Raw genomic sequence first — 15,993 nt, forward strand, 5'->3', positions numbered from 1 at the left:
TAGACAGCCAGAAATAGATCACATCTTCGTTGACCGTTGGGTTGCGACACACAATCCTTTGTATGTAGCAGCCAACACAGCAGATCCCCAACTGTAATGTGTCGGCTCGTACGGACATGATGTGAGCTCACATGCTAACTATACAATATGCGGAAGTACATAATCGCCTGCCATGTTGCAAAACATTATGCCTCCAAGCAAGATGTACAAGTACACCTCGTAATGCTGCATAACTATTGCCTCGTCCGCATCCGGTGGGCAAGGGCTGAACTGTGGTAGGCCATGAATCCATGACATGGAAATCCCTACATCTTTCATGTCATAATGCACGTTAAACCTACAAGATGCAGAGAATCAATGAACCACGAACAACACTGCAAAACAAACGTAAATGACCAAATAACTAATTAGATGTATGTTACATACGTACTCTATTTTAGCCAATACATTAGCACGGAATAAATACTATACTTGCTCTAATTACATTTTTTATTCTAAGTATTACAGTTAATGTTACACTATAGTTGCTTCTGTTGCGAGATAATAGAATATACAAATAGTATACCTACTCTATTTTACCAACTTAATATCATTTATCCAATTTATTCGAACGATCTACTTGCTCTAATTACATTTTCTATTCTAAATATTACGATTAATATTACACTATAGTTGCTTTTATTGCGCGATCATAAAATATGCAAATATTGTACCTACTCTATTTTTCCAACTTAATATCATTTATCCAATGTATTCGAACAGAATAAATACTATACTTACTCTAATTATATTTTTATTCTAAGTATTACAGTTAATGTTACACTATAGTTGCTTTTGTTGCGAGATAATAGAATATACAAATAGTATACCTACTCTACTTTACCAACTTAATATCGTTTATCCAATTTATTCGAATGGTCCACTTGCTCTAATTACATTTTCTAATCTAAATATTACGATTACTATTACACTATAGTAACATCTATTACGAGATCATACAATATGCAAATCTTACACCTACTCTATTTTAGCAACTTAATATCTACATGCTATAACTATATTTTCTAATCTAAATATAAGTACATACATAATCTATGATTCAAATAACTAGCTGATTCTATTACGACATCATAAAATATGCAAATATTATACCTACTATATTTTATCAACTTTATAAATATAAGTACTTACTACTAAGGAAGGCTGTCATGCTGTACCGCAGCTCCTCGTGCTCGACTGCTCGCGCTAATCTGCTGCTCTACTATGCTCTCCTCCCTACTCTCCTCCCTGCTCACCTCTCTGCTCTCCTCTGCTCGCAGCTCCAAACGCAAATTAGCGCAAGCCGTTGTGCTCTCCGCTGCTCGCCTCTACGCTGCAATTTAAAGGCTCAATGAGCAGACAAGAAAACAAGTGCCATGTGGGAGAGCAGACATGCAAACATGCGCCATGCGGGAGAGCAGACATGCAGCGTGTGGGAGAAAGCAAAAAGCGAAAAGGACAAAGTAAAAAGGAAATGAAAAAAAAGAAAAGTAAAGCGCGACGTGACTTGACGTGACGCAAAAGTGTATTTCGGCACACGGTGTGCCGAATACAGTTGGTATTCGGCACACTGTGTGCCAAAATATGTTTTTTGTTGTATTCGGCACACGGTGTGCCGAAAAAAAAATGACTTTTTCGGTACACCGTGTTCCGAAAATCTGTTTTCGGCATACCGTATGCCGAATACATGTGCTAAAATTGTAAATACGAAAAATAGTTATCTATTTAAGCAAATACGGTCACGCATGTTGTACAAAATCGAATTTTTGCCCCAGATTACAGAACAAAATCCTTCCTAACTATTGTGGTATTGTCATGCATGCCTCTAAAAAGGGAAAAAAAACATTTGTCTTGCATGTTTGCCAAATAAGAAATTTCCTGTTTACCTTGTGACTAAAACTAACAATTGTGATCACTCCAAATAAAATTAACACTTGTGATTATTACACAATACCAAATAAGAAATTTCCTGTTTACCTTGTGACTAAAACTAACACTTGTGATTACTCCAATCCCTTAACACTTGTGACATTGTGCAACTCTTCTGCATTGTTTACCGATTGACCAACTAAGAAATTTCCAAGTATTTGCAACAACAGGACTTCATATTTCATGAAAAGGAAAAGGCAAGGCCGCTGAAGAAACGTCGAGATAACATATCCTCCAAATGACAGCCCATCGGACGCTACCAGCCACTCAAATGCATCACTGACAAAATATTTAACCGTTACATGAGATAACATATCCTCTTATTAAGGTCTTCAGCATAGCCATTGCCTTTTATACTCACATGGCCTGCCTAGAAGCTCAGGATAACAACAAGCATTTGAATAAAGCAAAGTGCGTCTGCCCGGGCGGGCCGGTACCAATCATGGAATAAGCTAGTACTCTAAATGGAATTAAAATGTTTGTGGCGATCATCCACACCGCCCAGAATACTCTAATCCGCAGTTGAGGTCGACCATTAAGCAGATTAGCGCGATGCCGCGTGTATAAAAGTGGCCTAAGCCCATTGAACTTCCTGCACCAGTGAACTGCAATCCATAAGCTAGCTCTCTTGAGTGCAGAGACCTAAATTTTTAAGGGTGGCACCAGGAGAATAAGTGAAAGCAAGATGGTGAAGCTCGCATTCGGAAGCGTCGGAGACTCCTTCAGCGCCACCTCCATCAAGGCTTACGTGGCCGAGTTCATCGCCACCCTCCTCTTCGTCTTCGCCGGAGTCGGTTCCGCCATCGCCTACGGTGAGTCCCCTCCGGCGATCTTTAGCCGTGTTGAACACTTACTTCTGTAGTTCAATACACATGCTAATAAGCAAGTGTGCATGCGCGTGTACGTGCAGGGCAACTGACCAATGGCGGCGCGCTCGACCCGGCCGGTCTCGTGGCGATCGCGATCGCGCACGCGTTGGCCCTCTTCGTCGGCGTCTCCATCGCCGCCAACATCTCCGGCGGCCACCTCAACCCCGCCGTGACCTTTGGCCTCGCCGTCGGCGGCCACATCACCATCCTCACCGGGCTCTTCTACTGGGTCGCTCAGCTGCTCGGCGCGTCCGTCGCCTGCTTCCTCCTCAAGTTCGTCACCCACGGCAAGGCCATCCCGACCCACGGCGTCACCGGCATCAACGAGCTGGAGGGCGTGGTGTTCGAGATCATCATCACCTTCGCGCTAGTGTACACCGTGTACGCCACCGCCGCGGACCCCAAGAAGGGCACCCTCGGCACCATCGCTCCCATCGCCATCGGCTTCATCGTCGGTGCCAACATCCTCGCCGCGGGACCCTTCAGCGGCGGCTCCATGAACCCCGCCCGCTCCTTCGGCCCCGCTGTCGCTGCTGGCAACTTCGCCGGCAACTGGGTCTACTGGGTCGGCCCTCTCATCGGCGGAGGCCTCGCCGGGCTCATCTACGGCGACGTGTTCATCGGCGGCTCCTACCAGCAGATCGCCGACCAGGAGTACTCATAAGGAGGATGAACTGAACCGAGTGCAGCGTGTCCATCTGCGTCGTTTGCTTTGCTCTTCGCCACGCGACATGGTCACGAATGTGTTTGTACGAATCATGTGCCGTCCATGGTCTTGTGTTCCCTTTCCTTCCATTTTTGGTTAAAAAATATCGATGTAAAGATCTCGTCCGATCTGCGGTTCTCGTTTGCAAGGAAAAAAAACGTGATTTGCCTTCGGTTTCGTTTATACATTGATTTCTTGTTCCTTTGTGGTTTTCACACATGTGTGCCCCAAAATTGTGGCGGTTACAATTTGAAGGATCAGAACGGTGACTAAAGAGTGGTGAATATGAGTTTTTTTAAAAATTCTTCAAAAATAACAATGTCTATATCCAATTTGCACCGACACGCCTCAAGAACGAATCACAAATAAGTGCAACAAAATGCACAGCGGAAACAATACGAAGAGTACTCACAGTGAACACTAAAAGTTCTCCGATCAGATAAACAATACTCCGACCAGTACTGATGAAGAGTGCTCCGATCAGCACTGATGAACAGTACTCCGACCAATACTAATGAACAGTGACTCTGACCAGTACACTGACCTACAGAAAGGTCTAGAAAAGATCTGATTGCTAAAAACACTGTTCACAAAATTCCAGATAGAAACTGAAAGTTCCGAACTGATAGCAGAACTGATACCAAATCTTTAAGAACAAGATATTAACAGGAGGGAGATCAACAACATCACGAATTTGCTAAACAATTGATGGATAGAAATAAGAACATAGTAAGATTCATAGATACATAGCTTGGAAGTCACCCTTCATCCTCCCACTCTTGATGAGATTAAGTTTTGAGCTATGAACCTAACTTCTCTCTCTTGAAACTCTAACTAAGCCTAAGAAATATTCAGAAAATAGGTCTTAGAGAGGTGTTGACGTGTATTTTTGCACCAGCCCTCTCCCATATATATAGGTAATTGGAAAATTTTCAAAATGGCCCTAAAGACTAATACATAAATATTATCCTCAAAGGGCAAAATGGTCCTTGTCCATCGGATGGACTCGACGCCTTCACCACTCTGTTTCGTCTCTAAGCAAGCTTTGTGATGGTGCCATGCATCCTTCGACTCCACCCCCGATTTTGAGAAAAAATTGACAAAAACTGCCTTGCATGCTTCTCCAAGCATGACTCCTGCACGTCAACACGTGTACGACCTCTACCATGACCTTTGACGCCTTCAAGTCTTTGCGCTCCCTCCACCGGACCACCTCTTGATTTGCCATCGTCTTTCCATCTTGACTTGGTCGATGCCATCTTCATTATCACCTTTTCTTCCCACAATGTTTTCTTGTGCCCTCCTTGTGAGCGATGTGGATCGCCCATGGCTCCACCTAGTCTATCACGGTTGTCGGCACCAAGCCTCCACTTGCCTTTCACCGCCCTACCGTTGACCACCATGTCGTATCAATACACCTACACATCATGAGCCAAGAAATATGTCTCCCCACCATCCTTTGTTTTCACCCTCGGTTAGCCATGAACATAATCAAACATAACTGAAACATGCTGTGCAAACCGAAGGCTCCAGATAATAATTCCATCAATCACTCATCATTAACAACACAATTCTCTCTTGTGTTCTCAATCTCCCCTAATGATTGCATTGACAACACTAGAACACAAAGATATTAAATTGTAATTATAAAAGAAAAGAAATTCATCTAAGTGACCAAAAGCCAATGAAAAGCAAACACAAGGTCATTTAAATGAGAAAAACAAGAAAAGCTGGAGAAAAACAAGGATTCTCAAAGAATTGGGTAAAAGCTTAGTGCAGCCAAGAAAAAACAAAAACTCACTCAAAAGCAACGGTTTTCAAGATAATAGTTAACAAATGATTGCAACCATGCAAAATGAGTACAAGCTCCCCCTCAATTTGTGAACACTTTGGCAAAAATGGATGCAAAACTCCTCCTTTCTTGTGCATCTCTCATTTTCTCTCCTTTTTGGCACTTCCAGGAAAACTCTCCACCTTTCTTCCCCTTTCATGTAATATCTCCCCCTTTGGCAATGCAAACATCAAGCTCACAAGCAAGCATGCCATGAAATAGGGTGCATATGAGGTGCAAACCTACAAAACTTCATATATAGATCACAAAGCACTTACAAGGACTAGTAATGTCAAAGCACTACGAGAAGTAAAGAATATAGCTCAAAGGCGCATAAATTCTCAAAGTGATACTATGTCACAAGCACTAGAAGCAAAATAAGTTTTGATCATGTCTTTCAAATTATCAAAAGACGTCACCTCGCAAGCATCCACAATTCCATGATCAGTACAAGGATTAAGTAAAAACTAGTGTTATGTCAAGCTTACACTAGTCAACCACATTCCACCTGATGAGCTTTGCAAACACTCACATATTAATCCAAGCCTTAGTTTGACGAGGTGACAAAACATAATCAGCACACTTAAGTAGCACAAATTACCTTTTTCATTAGTTGATCAATTATTATGGCCCATCTATCCATCCCAATCGAGCACATACCAACGAGCACTGCTCAGAGGAGCTGCTCGACCATCCAGCAAATACTCACGAGCCACCTACGTCCACGTACAAGTCACACACGACCGCGTACAGGACATCAACGACCACAGTTAAAGAACACTAGCGACCACAGACGAGTACATGCGACCACTCACACAAACACGCTATGATGAGCACTAGTGTCCACAGACGGTACATGGTGGTTATAGGGATTTTTCTCAAATCAATTTTAGCCACCATGGGTTCATTTCCTTGGCAAGCCACATGAAGCTTTCATTATGATTATTCAATACTTGATCATTCATTTTGATTGACTTAACAAGTGAAACAAAAAATACACAAATTTTCACAAGGCCAAAGCAAGTTGTGCCTTTTCGACATAAAAGAGCACAAGCTCTTCCAAAGGTTAATCGTAGGCTAAACATTTACAAAGACAAAGAATATAGTGCAATATTCCTTAATCCGTTGAGCTGAATAAGGAGGCTAGCACAAGCTTTTCACAAAAATAGGCTTAATTCAAGAACTGATCATGTTAAAGCAAATACTCTTGGTGACAAGTGATTAAGTTCAATTTTCACATTTATTATAGCATATCTTCGGAAAGACAAACTTGCTCAACATATTTTATATCATATCTCAAAAAGAGCCTAAGCATGCACATATTGTTATGCAATTACTTCACTTAAAGCAAATTTATAACTAGTACACGAAAGTGCTATGAATATATACGAGAAGCTCACTAAAATGCATTTTGCACATGATGATCATATGATACATGGTGAGATGCAATGCATAAAAGGAATACACAAAAGTACACAATCTTACAAGAGAACCAAAAACTCCCCAAATCAAAATGGAAAGCATACACCAAGTTCCCCTCGCAAACGAGCAGCTTAGTGAATATATCTGCAAGCTGTTTATGGGTATCCACATGGCAAAGATCAATATCACCCTTTTCATAATGGCCTCTCAAGAAATGAAATCTCACATCTATGTGTTTGGTCTTTGAGTGAAGCACGGGGTTTTTGGCAACACTTATGGCACTGGTGTTGTCATATAACAGTGGTACACTTTGGAAGCTCAACCCAAAATTCTTTAAAATAGCAATCATCCATAATAGCTGGGAGCAACAACTAGCGGTTGTGACATATTCGGTTTTAGTGGTGGATTGGGGTACACTGGATTGTTTGTGGGAAGACCAACAGACAAGAGAGGACCCAAGAAACTGACAAGTTTCAGAAGTGGACTTGCGATCGATACGATACCCAGCAAAATCCGCATCAAAGTAACTGTGAAGTGTGAGTATCGCTGATGCAGAGTACCACAGACCATACTCAAGAGTAAAATGAGATACCTCATAATCCTCTTGACTACTTGGCGATGTGATGTTCTCGGAGAAGCTTGAAAACAAGCGCACAAACACACAACGAATTATATGTCTGACCTCATAGCAGTTAAGTACAAAAGGGAGCCAATCATGCTCCGGTACTCCTTTTGATCCACTGCTTCTCCATCTTTATCCATATCTAGAGCTACCAACACAAACATGGGAGTTGACATGGTCTTTGCATTTGTCATGTCAAACTTCCACAACACATGTTTGGTATACTTGCTCTGGTAGACGAAGGTGCCTTTCTTGGTTTGCTTGACTTGAAGTCCAAGGAAGAAATTTAGCTCATCCATCATGGACATTTCAAATTCTCTGCTCATAGTCTCTGCAAATTTGGCAACTAAAGCATGAGATGAATCAACAAAAATGATATCATCCACATACATCTGAACCAAAAGAAAGTTATTACCATGCTTGAGGAGAAACAATGTTTTATCCATCGAACCCATTTCAAATCTATTTTTGAGCAAAAAGGTTTTCAACCTAGCATACCAAGTTCTAGGGGCTTGTTTTAACCCATACAAGGTTTTGTGGAGCCTGTACACTCTGTTTGGGTGTTTTGGGTTCTTTAAACCTGGGGGTTGTCTAACATACATTTCCTCCTCTATGTACCTATTCAGAAAAGTACTCTTGACATCCATCTGAAAAAGCTTGAAACCCTTAGAGGGTGCAAAAGCTAAAAGTATTATAATGGCTTCTAACCGGACAGCAAGGGCAAAAGTTTCCTCATTGTCTATACCCTATTTTGGCTATATCCCTAGGCCACCAGCCTAGCCTTGTTTCTCACAACTAGACCATCCTCTCACTATTTTTTTTTTTTTGAAAATCCATTTTGTACCTATGGGATGACACCCTTTGGGAGACTCAACTAGGATCCAAACTTGGTTTTGCTTAAATTTTTCTAGCTCCTCATGCATAGCATTAACCCAATTTGAATCAGATAGCGCATGTCCAACATCTTTGGGCTCAAAATTAGCAACAAAAGTAGAATGAGCAAAGTGGTATATCTAATTTGACCTTGACCATGTAGTACGTTCATGCAACCCACCAATCATTTGTTGTGAGGGATGTCGGTGTTGAATGTGCCGAGGTGCTTCTCTTGCTGAAGTAGCCTCCCCATCAACTACAGCTGGAGCTTCTGCTTAATTATGCAGTGGAGCAGCAAATGTGGAAGCAGTGGTAGCATCAGGACCAATTGTAGGACCTTATATTGATGTAGTGGAAGCATCTAGTGATGGATGGAAACCCACATCATCATCATCATCAACTGGAGCTGGAAAGTCCTTATAGATAAAGATGCTCTCACTCAATTCATGTTCACCTGCAGTCACAAAAGTAAGGGTTGTGCATGGCATAGTTTCATCGAAAGTAACATCACATATTTTCATGATTTTGTTAGTTTCTAAGTTAAGCACGACTATGTAAGGCATAACCAAGAAATATGTCATCTGAAGAGCGGGACTCAAATTTGTCCAAATTACCTTGCTTGAGAATGAAGCACCTGTATCCAAATACAAGAAAGTGACTCGCCTTGGGTGCCCTTCCAAATCTTAGCTCATAGGAAGTTATGTTCAAGATCGAACGCAAGGAAATCCGATTAGAAACATGGCAAGTGGTGTTAATTGTCTTGGCCCAATACTTTCTATGAGTCCTATGCTCATCGTGCATCGTTCTAGCCATCTCAACAAGGGTTCGATTTTTTCTTTCAACCACACTATTCTGTTGAGGCACATAAGGTGAACAAAATTGATGCTCTAGTCCATGTTTAGCAAAAAAGCCTAAAATTGAGAAGTTTTGAATTCCTTACCATTGTCACTGCGAATAGCTCTCATGGTATTGCGAGAAAATTCATTCTTAAACCTTCAAATCAAATCTCAAAAATGGGAAAATGCCTCATCTTTTGCTTCCATAAAAAACATCCAAGAGTACCTCGAAAAATCGTCAACGATCACAAAAATATATCACTTTCCACCTGTCGAACGCACACGGGATGGACCAACGGTGTCCATATGCTAAAGCTCTCCCGAGTGGTCATTCATCACCTGTTTAACAGGTGGGTGAGAAGCAGCAATCATCTTTTCATGACAACAAGGGGCACAAACCAATTTTTTTTCAAACTTAAGCTTGGGAAATCCTTGGATAAGGTCAAGAGCACTCAAATGAGGCGTAAATCAAAGCTCATTTGACCAACCCTCCTATGCCACTTCCAAAGCTCAGAGGTCAAGCTGGCCATTAAGCAACGAGAAGAACCAAAAGACATTGAAAATTCCATTTTGAACACTCAGCCAGCTGGAGAAATACCACACACAAGATCACCAGAAGAATCATTAACACGGGAAGCATTTCTCTTAAAGTGCACTTCAAAGCTATCCTCAAGAAGTTACAAAACTGAAAGTAAATTGTACTTCAAGTTGTCGACCAAAACGACATCATTGAGTATAAAGTAATTATTTACCTTGATGGCACCAACTAATATTACTTTTCCTTTGTTGTCATCCCCAAAAGTGATAAATTCTTTTTGTATCACTCAGGTGAAGTTGGAGAACCATTTGGGATTTCCGATCATGTGGCGCGAACAGCTAGAATCTATGATCCACATGTTCTCCAAGCCTCCGTCCTCCTGCTAATAATGGGAGAAATTATGAGCGAATGACTCAACACTGGGGTTAGTGAAATATGAAGCATTCCAGTGTCGAGCCACACGTCCAAAAGCAGGATTAGAACAATAATACTCATTCTTTCTCACAGGCGGGGAGTGAGAACCATGATAAGGAAAACGTGGTCCGCCAAAGCATTGAGAATCACGACCACGAGCACGTGATCCATAGCATTATAGAGCATGACCAGGTCCATGCTGGGCAAAAGTACTACCTGTAAACATGCGACCAGTTCCACCACGACGAGAGCGAGCAGCTTGTTTGTGGCTAACCTGATGAAAAGGTGCACGTACACCTTGGGCAGTATAGTACATGTCCCGGTTGTTCCACTCAAACTCATGGCTCTTGTTTCTTTTACGCCTGAAACAAAACTCGACTAGGTGGCCCTCACGGTGACAGTACTCACATTGATATCTAACTCCTCTGTTAGGTTTGGGATTCACTCTAGGAGGCTATCTTAGCTGTTTAGGCTTGCCTTTCTCAGGAATTGGTGGTAAGGTGTCAAGCCTGATTTGATACTCGTTGGGTTTGGGTATCCACATCTGTTTCTTGGGAGGAATTTTGGGTGGCACAACTAGGATAACCTCACACTTGTTTTGTGTGTTGGTGGCAATGGATTTCTCACAAGCACTCACTTCATAAGCATTGCACTCCCCAATCTTTCCATACTCATAAGGCACTCTGGTGTAGTCACGCCCAATGCTAGCCCTATCCTCTCTCTTGAACTGTTCCACAATCATACCCAACTGTGGTTCTCCAGTCGACACCCAACTCAACACAGACCTATGTAGCTTGTTCTCATCTTCCTATCTAAGCATTTCAACTTGACAAGTATACAATTCATTTAACAAGAAATCACATGTACCAAGGGCAGAGATAACAACCTTAAAGCAAGTAGCATTAGCTAGTTTTTTCTTGAAATCTTTTAAGCTTAGCATAGTTATCAGAAAGCTCAGATTTCAAGATTGAGTAATTTTTGCAAGCTTCTAGCAAAATGGGCCTAAATTTAAATTATTCTGAAACAAGCTTACCTTTCTCAATTTTCATCTATCATAGAGGTGTGCCTAATTTGTAGATCATACATTTGAATCATGTAAACACCATAAGTATCACATTCTGTCTCATATACAATTGTGGAAGCAGATTTTAGCAATTTAAGTTTTATGGTAGCATTTTCAAATTTCTTCTTGTATTCTCTAAGCTCACGCATAGCTAACTTGAGATTGCGATCTTGAGCTACTAAAGCATCTTCTAGTTCATCTACTTTCACAGAGAGCTCATTGGCAGAAAGTTGTACCTCCGAGTCAAGCTCGGAGTCATTGTTGTCGTCGACCATGAAGCACAAGCTGTTGAGGTTGTCGATGATCTTCTTCTTGTCCTCATCCTCACTTGAGCTTGAGGAATCATCATCGCTGGAGTTGATGTCAAAGTCGCTGAGGGAGGCAAGGAAGGCACATTCCTTCGCCTTGAACTTCTTGCAGAAGTACTTCTTTAAAGCCTCACGATCAAAGTACTTCTTCTTGTTGTACTTAGGCTTGTCAGCCTCGACCTTCTTCTTCTTCTTGGGGCAGTTGGCGATGAAGTGGTTCGGATCGTCGCACTCGAAACAACCCTTTGAGTTGCCTGTCCTTCGGTTCCTTCTATTGTCATAGAAGCGGTTGAACTTCTTCGTGATCAGTGCTAGCTCCTCATCTCCAGGAGCATCCACCTGTTCTTCTATGACAAAAACTAGAGATGATAAAGCAAAACCAAACTGTGAGATGTTAGCAAAACCAAAACTATCACTCGACTGGCCACCTCCTGAAACCACGCCTATACTCTGAAAGTTTGGTGGATTCTCATATTTGGCTCTAGTCTCATTGTCAATCTCGATTGATCTAACATTACTATACTACTTATCCACAGTGAGAGTCTCATAGTTGGGGGATCAATGATAGCAGTGATATTTACCTCTCAAACCTTGCAATCTAGATTATAAGGCAGTTTTATAGCTCTCTTGTGATCATCATAGGGAAGTCTACCGTTCGTTCTCATCTTGTTCACTATCCCCTGAAAGCTGCTAAACATGGACTCTACACTCTCACCAGGCAATTATCTAAAGTTCTCATACTCTCTTTGATATGTGTTTAACAACCTGGCCGTGACCTGTGTGGTTCCCTCATGGAAGTTTTGCAATCGTGTCCAAATAGCATAAGCAGTAGTAAGATCAGAGACGATCAAACTTAGAGTGACTCAAGTTAGAGAAGAGAATGTTTCTCGCCTTGCTATTAGCTTCGAACTCATCAACTTGAGCTTGGCTAATACGAACATGGAGAACCACAAATTGAGTGTTCTAAACTACGCTCCACACTGCAGATCCTTGGCTTTCAAGGTAGGATCTCATGCGAGTTTTCCAGTAGGCATGGTCAGAACCATCAAAATACAGAACTTTGCTTCCTCGTTCCATTGTCGTCTTTTTGGATCACAAAGCCGATAAATGTGTGGTGATCCTTGACTAGACTCTGATACCAATTAAAGGACCAGAACGACGACTAGAATGGGGTGAATAGGAGCCTTTTTAAAAAATCTTCAAAAAGAACAAAGCATATGTCCAATTTGCATCCGACGCACCTCAAGAATGAATCACAACTAAGTGCAACAAAATGCACAACAGAAACAATACAAAATAGTGCTCACAGCAAACACCAAAAGTTCTCCGATCATATAAACAGTACTCCGATCAGCACTGATGAATAGTACTCTGACTAGCACTGATAAATAGTACTCTGACCAGCACTGATGAACAGCAATCTATCCAGTACTGATGAACAGTAACTCAACCAGTACACCGACCAACAGGAAGGTCCGAAAAAAGATCTGGTTGCTGAAAACACTGTTCACGAAAGTTTACGATAGAAACCGGAAGTTCTGAACTGATAGCAGAACTGAAAAACAATAGCACATAACTCAAAATCTAAACAAAAAATCCACCCAACATATGGTCCAAATCCAACAAAATTTTAGCCAAAACTTATCACGTACATGGCGAATCTTTGTCCAAAAGATCTCCTCAAAGAGATAAAGATTATACCCTCAATTTCGTGGATTTGACCAGTATCACACCGAGAGAGAAATTTTAGAAAAAATCAACTGAAATGTGCTTGTGTGACGAAATCATTTTGGAATCACTCGGGATGTTCTCACATATGTCCTAGCAACCTTTTTCTCCAACAAAATCACTCGAAAACACTGCCAAAAGCAAAGAGTGGGAAATCAACCAAATCTTCAAGAACAAGAGATTAACAGGAGGGAGATCAACAACATCACAAATTTGCTAAACAGCTGATGGATAGAAATAAGAACATAGCAAGATTCATAGATACATGGCTTGGAAGCCACCCTTCATCCTCCCACTCTTGATGAGATTAAGTTTTAAGCTATGAATTCTAACTTCTCTCTCTTGAAATTCTAACCAAGCCTAAGAAATATCCAAATAAAAATAGGTCCTGGAGATGTATTGACACGCATTTTTGCACCAACCCTCTCCCATATATATATAGTCAATTGGACAATTCCCAAAATGTCCCTAAAGACTAATACATAGATATTTTCTCCAAAGGGCAAAATGGTCCAACTATTTTATTGTCCATCAGATGGACTCAGCGCCTTTACCACTCTGCTTCGTCTCCAAGCAAGCTTCATGATGGTGACGCGCATCTTCTGACTCTGCCCCCGGTTTTGAGGAAAAATTGGCAAAAATCGTATTGCATGCTTCTCCAAGCATAACTCCTCCATGTAGACGTGTGTCCAACCTCCACCATGACCTTTGACGCCTTCAAGTCTTTGTGCTCCTGTCACCGGGCCACCTCTTGACTTACCATCACCTTTCCACCTTGATTTCAACGCCGTCTTCATTATCATCTTTTCTTCCCACTATGTTTTCTTGCACCCTCCATGTGAGCGATGTGGATCGCCCATGGCTCCACCCGGCCTAGCATGGTCCGTTGGCACCAAACCTCCACTTGCCCTTCACCGTCTTGCTGTTGACTGTCATGTCATATCCATACACCTACAAATCATGAGCTAAGAAACATGTTTCTCCATCATCCTCTGTTTTCACTCTGGTTAGCCATGAACATAATCAAACATAATTGAAACATGTTGTGCAAACCGAAGGCTCCAAATAACAATTCTATCAATCACTCATCATTAACAACACAATTCTCTCTTGTGTTCTCAAGAGAGAATTGTGATGGAACGGAACTACGTTAGTAAACGCTGGTAACTACCACACACACTTCTACTGCACAGGCGTGCCTCTTCTCCCTTTTAAAACAAGTGAGAGGTCTATCAATTTCACGATTGGGAATTCTTCAATGGCTCATAAACAAGAAGAAGAAAACGTGTGATTAGTTTGCATTCATGGCGTCTGTCACGAGGGTCTGCTCGTAGCAGTGCTTCTTGCCGTCGGCACTCCGATCTTACCTCGCCGAGTTCATCTCCACCTTCCTCTTTGTGTTCACCACTGCCGTCTCTGCACGACCGTCGATTCCCCCTTCGCTGTCCCACCAAACATTAGTTACTCACAAACTGGAGTATCTCAGTTGGTTATGGTTTTTATGGTGGAACCTATTCATCCAAATTCGAGTTTTAAACTCAACACGGATGCTTATACGTATTTCTAAAGAAGAAATAATATATGCACACGTAGGTGTTTTAATGGTAAAAATGTGTGCGCATCCAACCTTGTACTTTAGAAAAACCGTAGTTACTCACCTACTTGATGCACCCTGTAAGTATGCTCACGCTCAACGTCACCTCCGACGCCTCATCCCTAGTGGCCACCGCCGTGTGGCCCAGGCGTTTGCACCCTTCGTCGCGGTGTTCATCGCGGCCGACGCGTTGAGCGGCCATGCCAACCCTGCCATCATTCGCCTTCGCCATCGGGGGCCGCATTGCCGTGCCGACCACCGTCCTCTACTGGACCGCGCAGTTGCACAGCGCCACCCTCACCTGCCTCGTCGTCCACATGCTCTCCGCCAGCCAGGTAACAAAACCACTCATCATCCCATCAGCACAGAATGCACTTATCTAGTGCACATATCCGCATTATTCGGCATAACGTGTGACAAGTGACAACGATGACTAAACACATATCTGCAGGCCGTGCCGACGACGAGGGTCACCATGGACATGACCGGGTTCGGCGCGTCGATCCTGGAGGCCGTGACCACGTTCATGCTGGTGTACACGGTCCGCACTGCTTAGACCCCCGAGTCCGGGCGGGCGGCAGGAGTAGGGGTGCCACGGAGACGGCAATGTGCGTGCTGGCCACGGGCTCGCTCACATGCGCGTCCATGAACCCCGCACGGTCCTTTGGGCCAGTGGTCGTCAGCGGGGACTTCAAGTACCAGCATCTCGTGTACCCGGCCTCGGCGCTGTCGGAGTCGCGGCTCGGGAGCGTGGAGATGGTGGTGATACGTTTCCGATCATACCAGCCTAGACTGCCTAGTTGCCTTCGCATGATGTGACCTTTCGATGTTTAGCCCATGCCTTACTAGGCCTTTGGACCCGTTGGTGTAGCTTAGTGTGACGTCGTAGTTTTTTCTTCTTTTTTTAAGGACTGTGACATGTTGTAATAGTAATCGTTGTTCGAATGATTTCATCGGTGCTACGTGAAGTCGTGAACCGGTGGTGATCTACGCATAAGAAAAATAAGTTAACGTTGTGATCTTCTCACCACGCCATGTCGTAGATCTTGATGAGAACCTTGCCATGCCACAGCTATTTTTCCTGTGAAAATGTGGTAGCACTGCGGCCGGCAGCGGCAATGTGCTTGTCAAGAGGGAAGTAAACACCATGATAGATAGATGATTTTGTTAGCTTTTCTCAGTACAAACAGGAAAACTTAGCTCGGTATATCTTCGTCCTAG

At 42.7% G+C, this 15,993-nt stretch overlaps 2 protein-coding genes and 1 pseudogene across 2 annotated transcripts; 2 read left to right on the forward strand and 1 right to left on the reverse strand.

Moving 5' to 3' along the window:
- The first annotated feature begins 2,548 nt into the window (after positions 1-2,548).
- On the forward strand, positions 2,549-3,745 carry LOC133920442 (aquaporin TIP2-1). The gene is made up of 2 exons (XM_062365061.1): positions 2,549-2,780; positions 2,879-3,745. Exons 1-2 carry the CDS (start codon positions 2,654-2,656, stop codon positions 3,499-3,501), a joined length of 750 nt encoding a protein of 249 aa, XP_062221045.1. The 5' UTR covers positions 2,549-2,653; the 3' UTR covers positions 3,502-3,745.
- A 3,720-nt stretch (positions 3,746-7,465) lies between these two features.
- Positions 7,466-7,864, reverse strand: LOC133922934 (uncharacterized mitochondrial protein AtMg00810-like). Its single transcript, XM_062368445.1, has one exon. The coding sequence runs from the start codon at positions 7,862-7,864 to the stop codon at positions 7,466-7,468; it is 399 nt and encodes a 132-aa protein (XP_062224429.1).
- Positions 7,865-14,482: 6,618 nt separating this feature from the next.
- LOC133922935 (probable aquaporin TIP5-1) lies at positions 14,483-15,591 on the forward strand (annotated as a pseudogene).
- The last annotated feature ends 402 nt before the right edge of the window (positions 15,592-15,993 follow it).

This window comes from Phragmites australis, chromosome 6 (assembly GCF_958298935.1).
Source record: "Phragmites australis chromosome 6, lpPhrAust1.1, whole genome shotgun sequence".
Taxonomy (NCBI): domain Eukaryota; kingdom Viridiplantae; phylum Streptophyta; class Magnoliopsida; order Poales; family Poaceae; genus Phragmites; species Phragmites australis.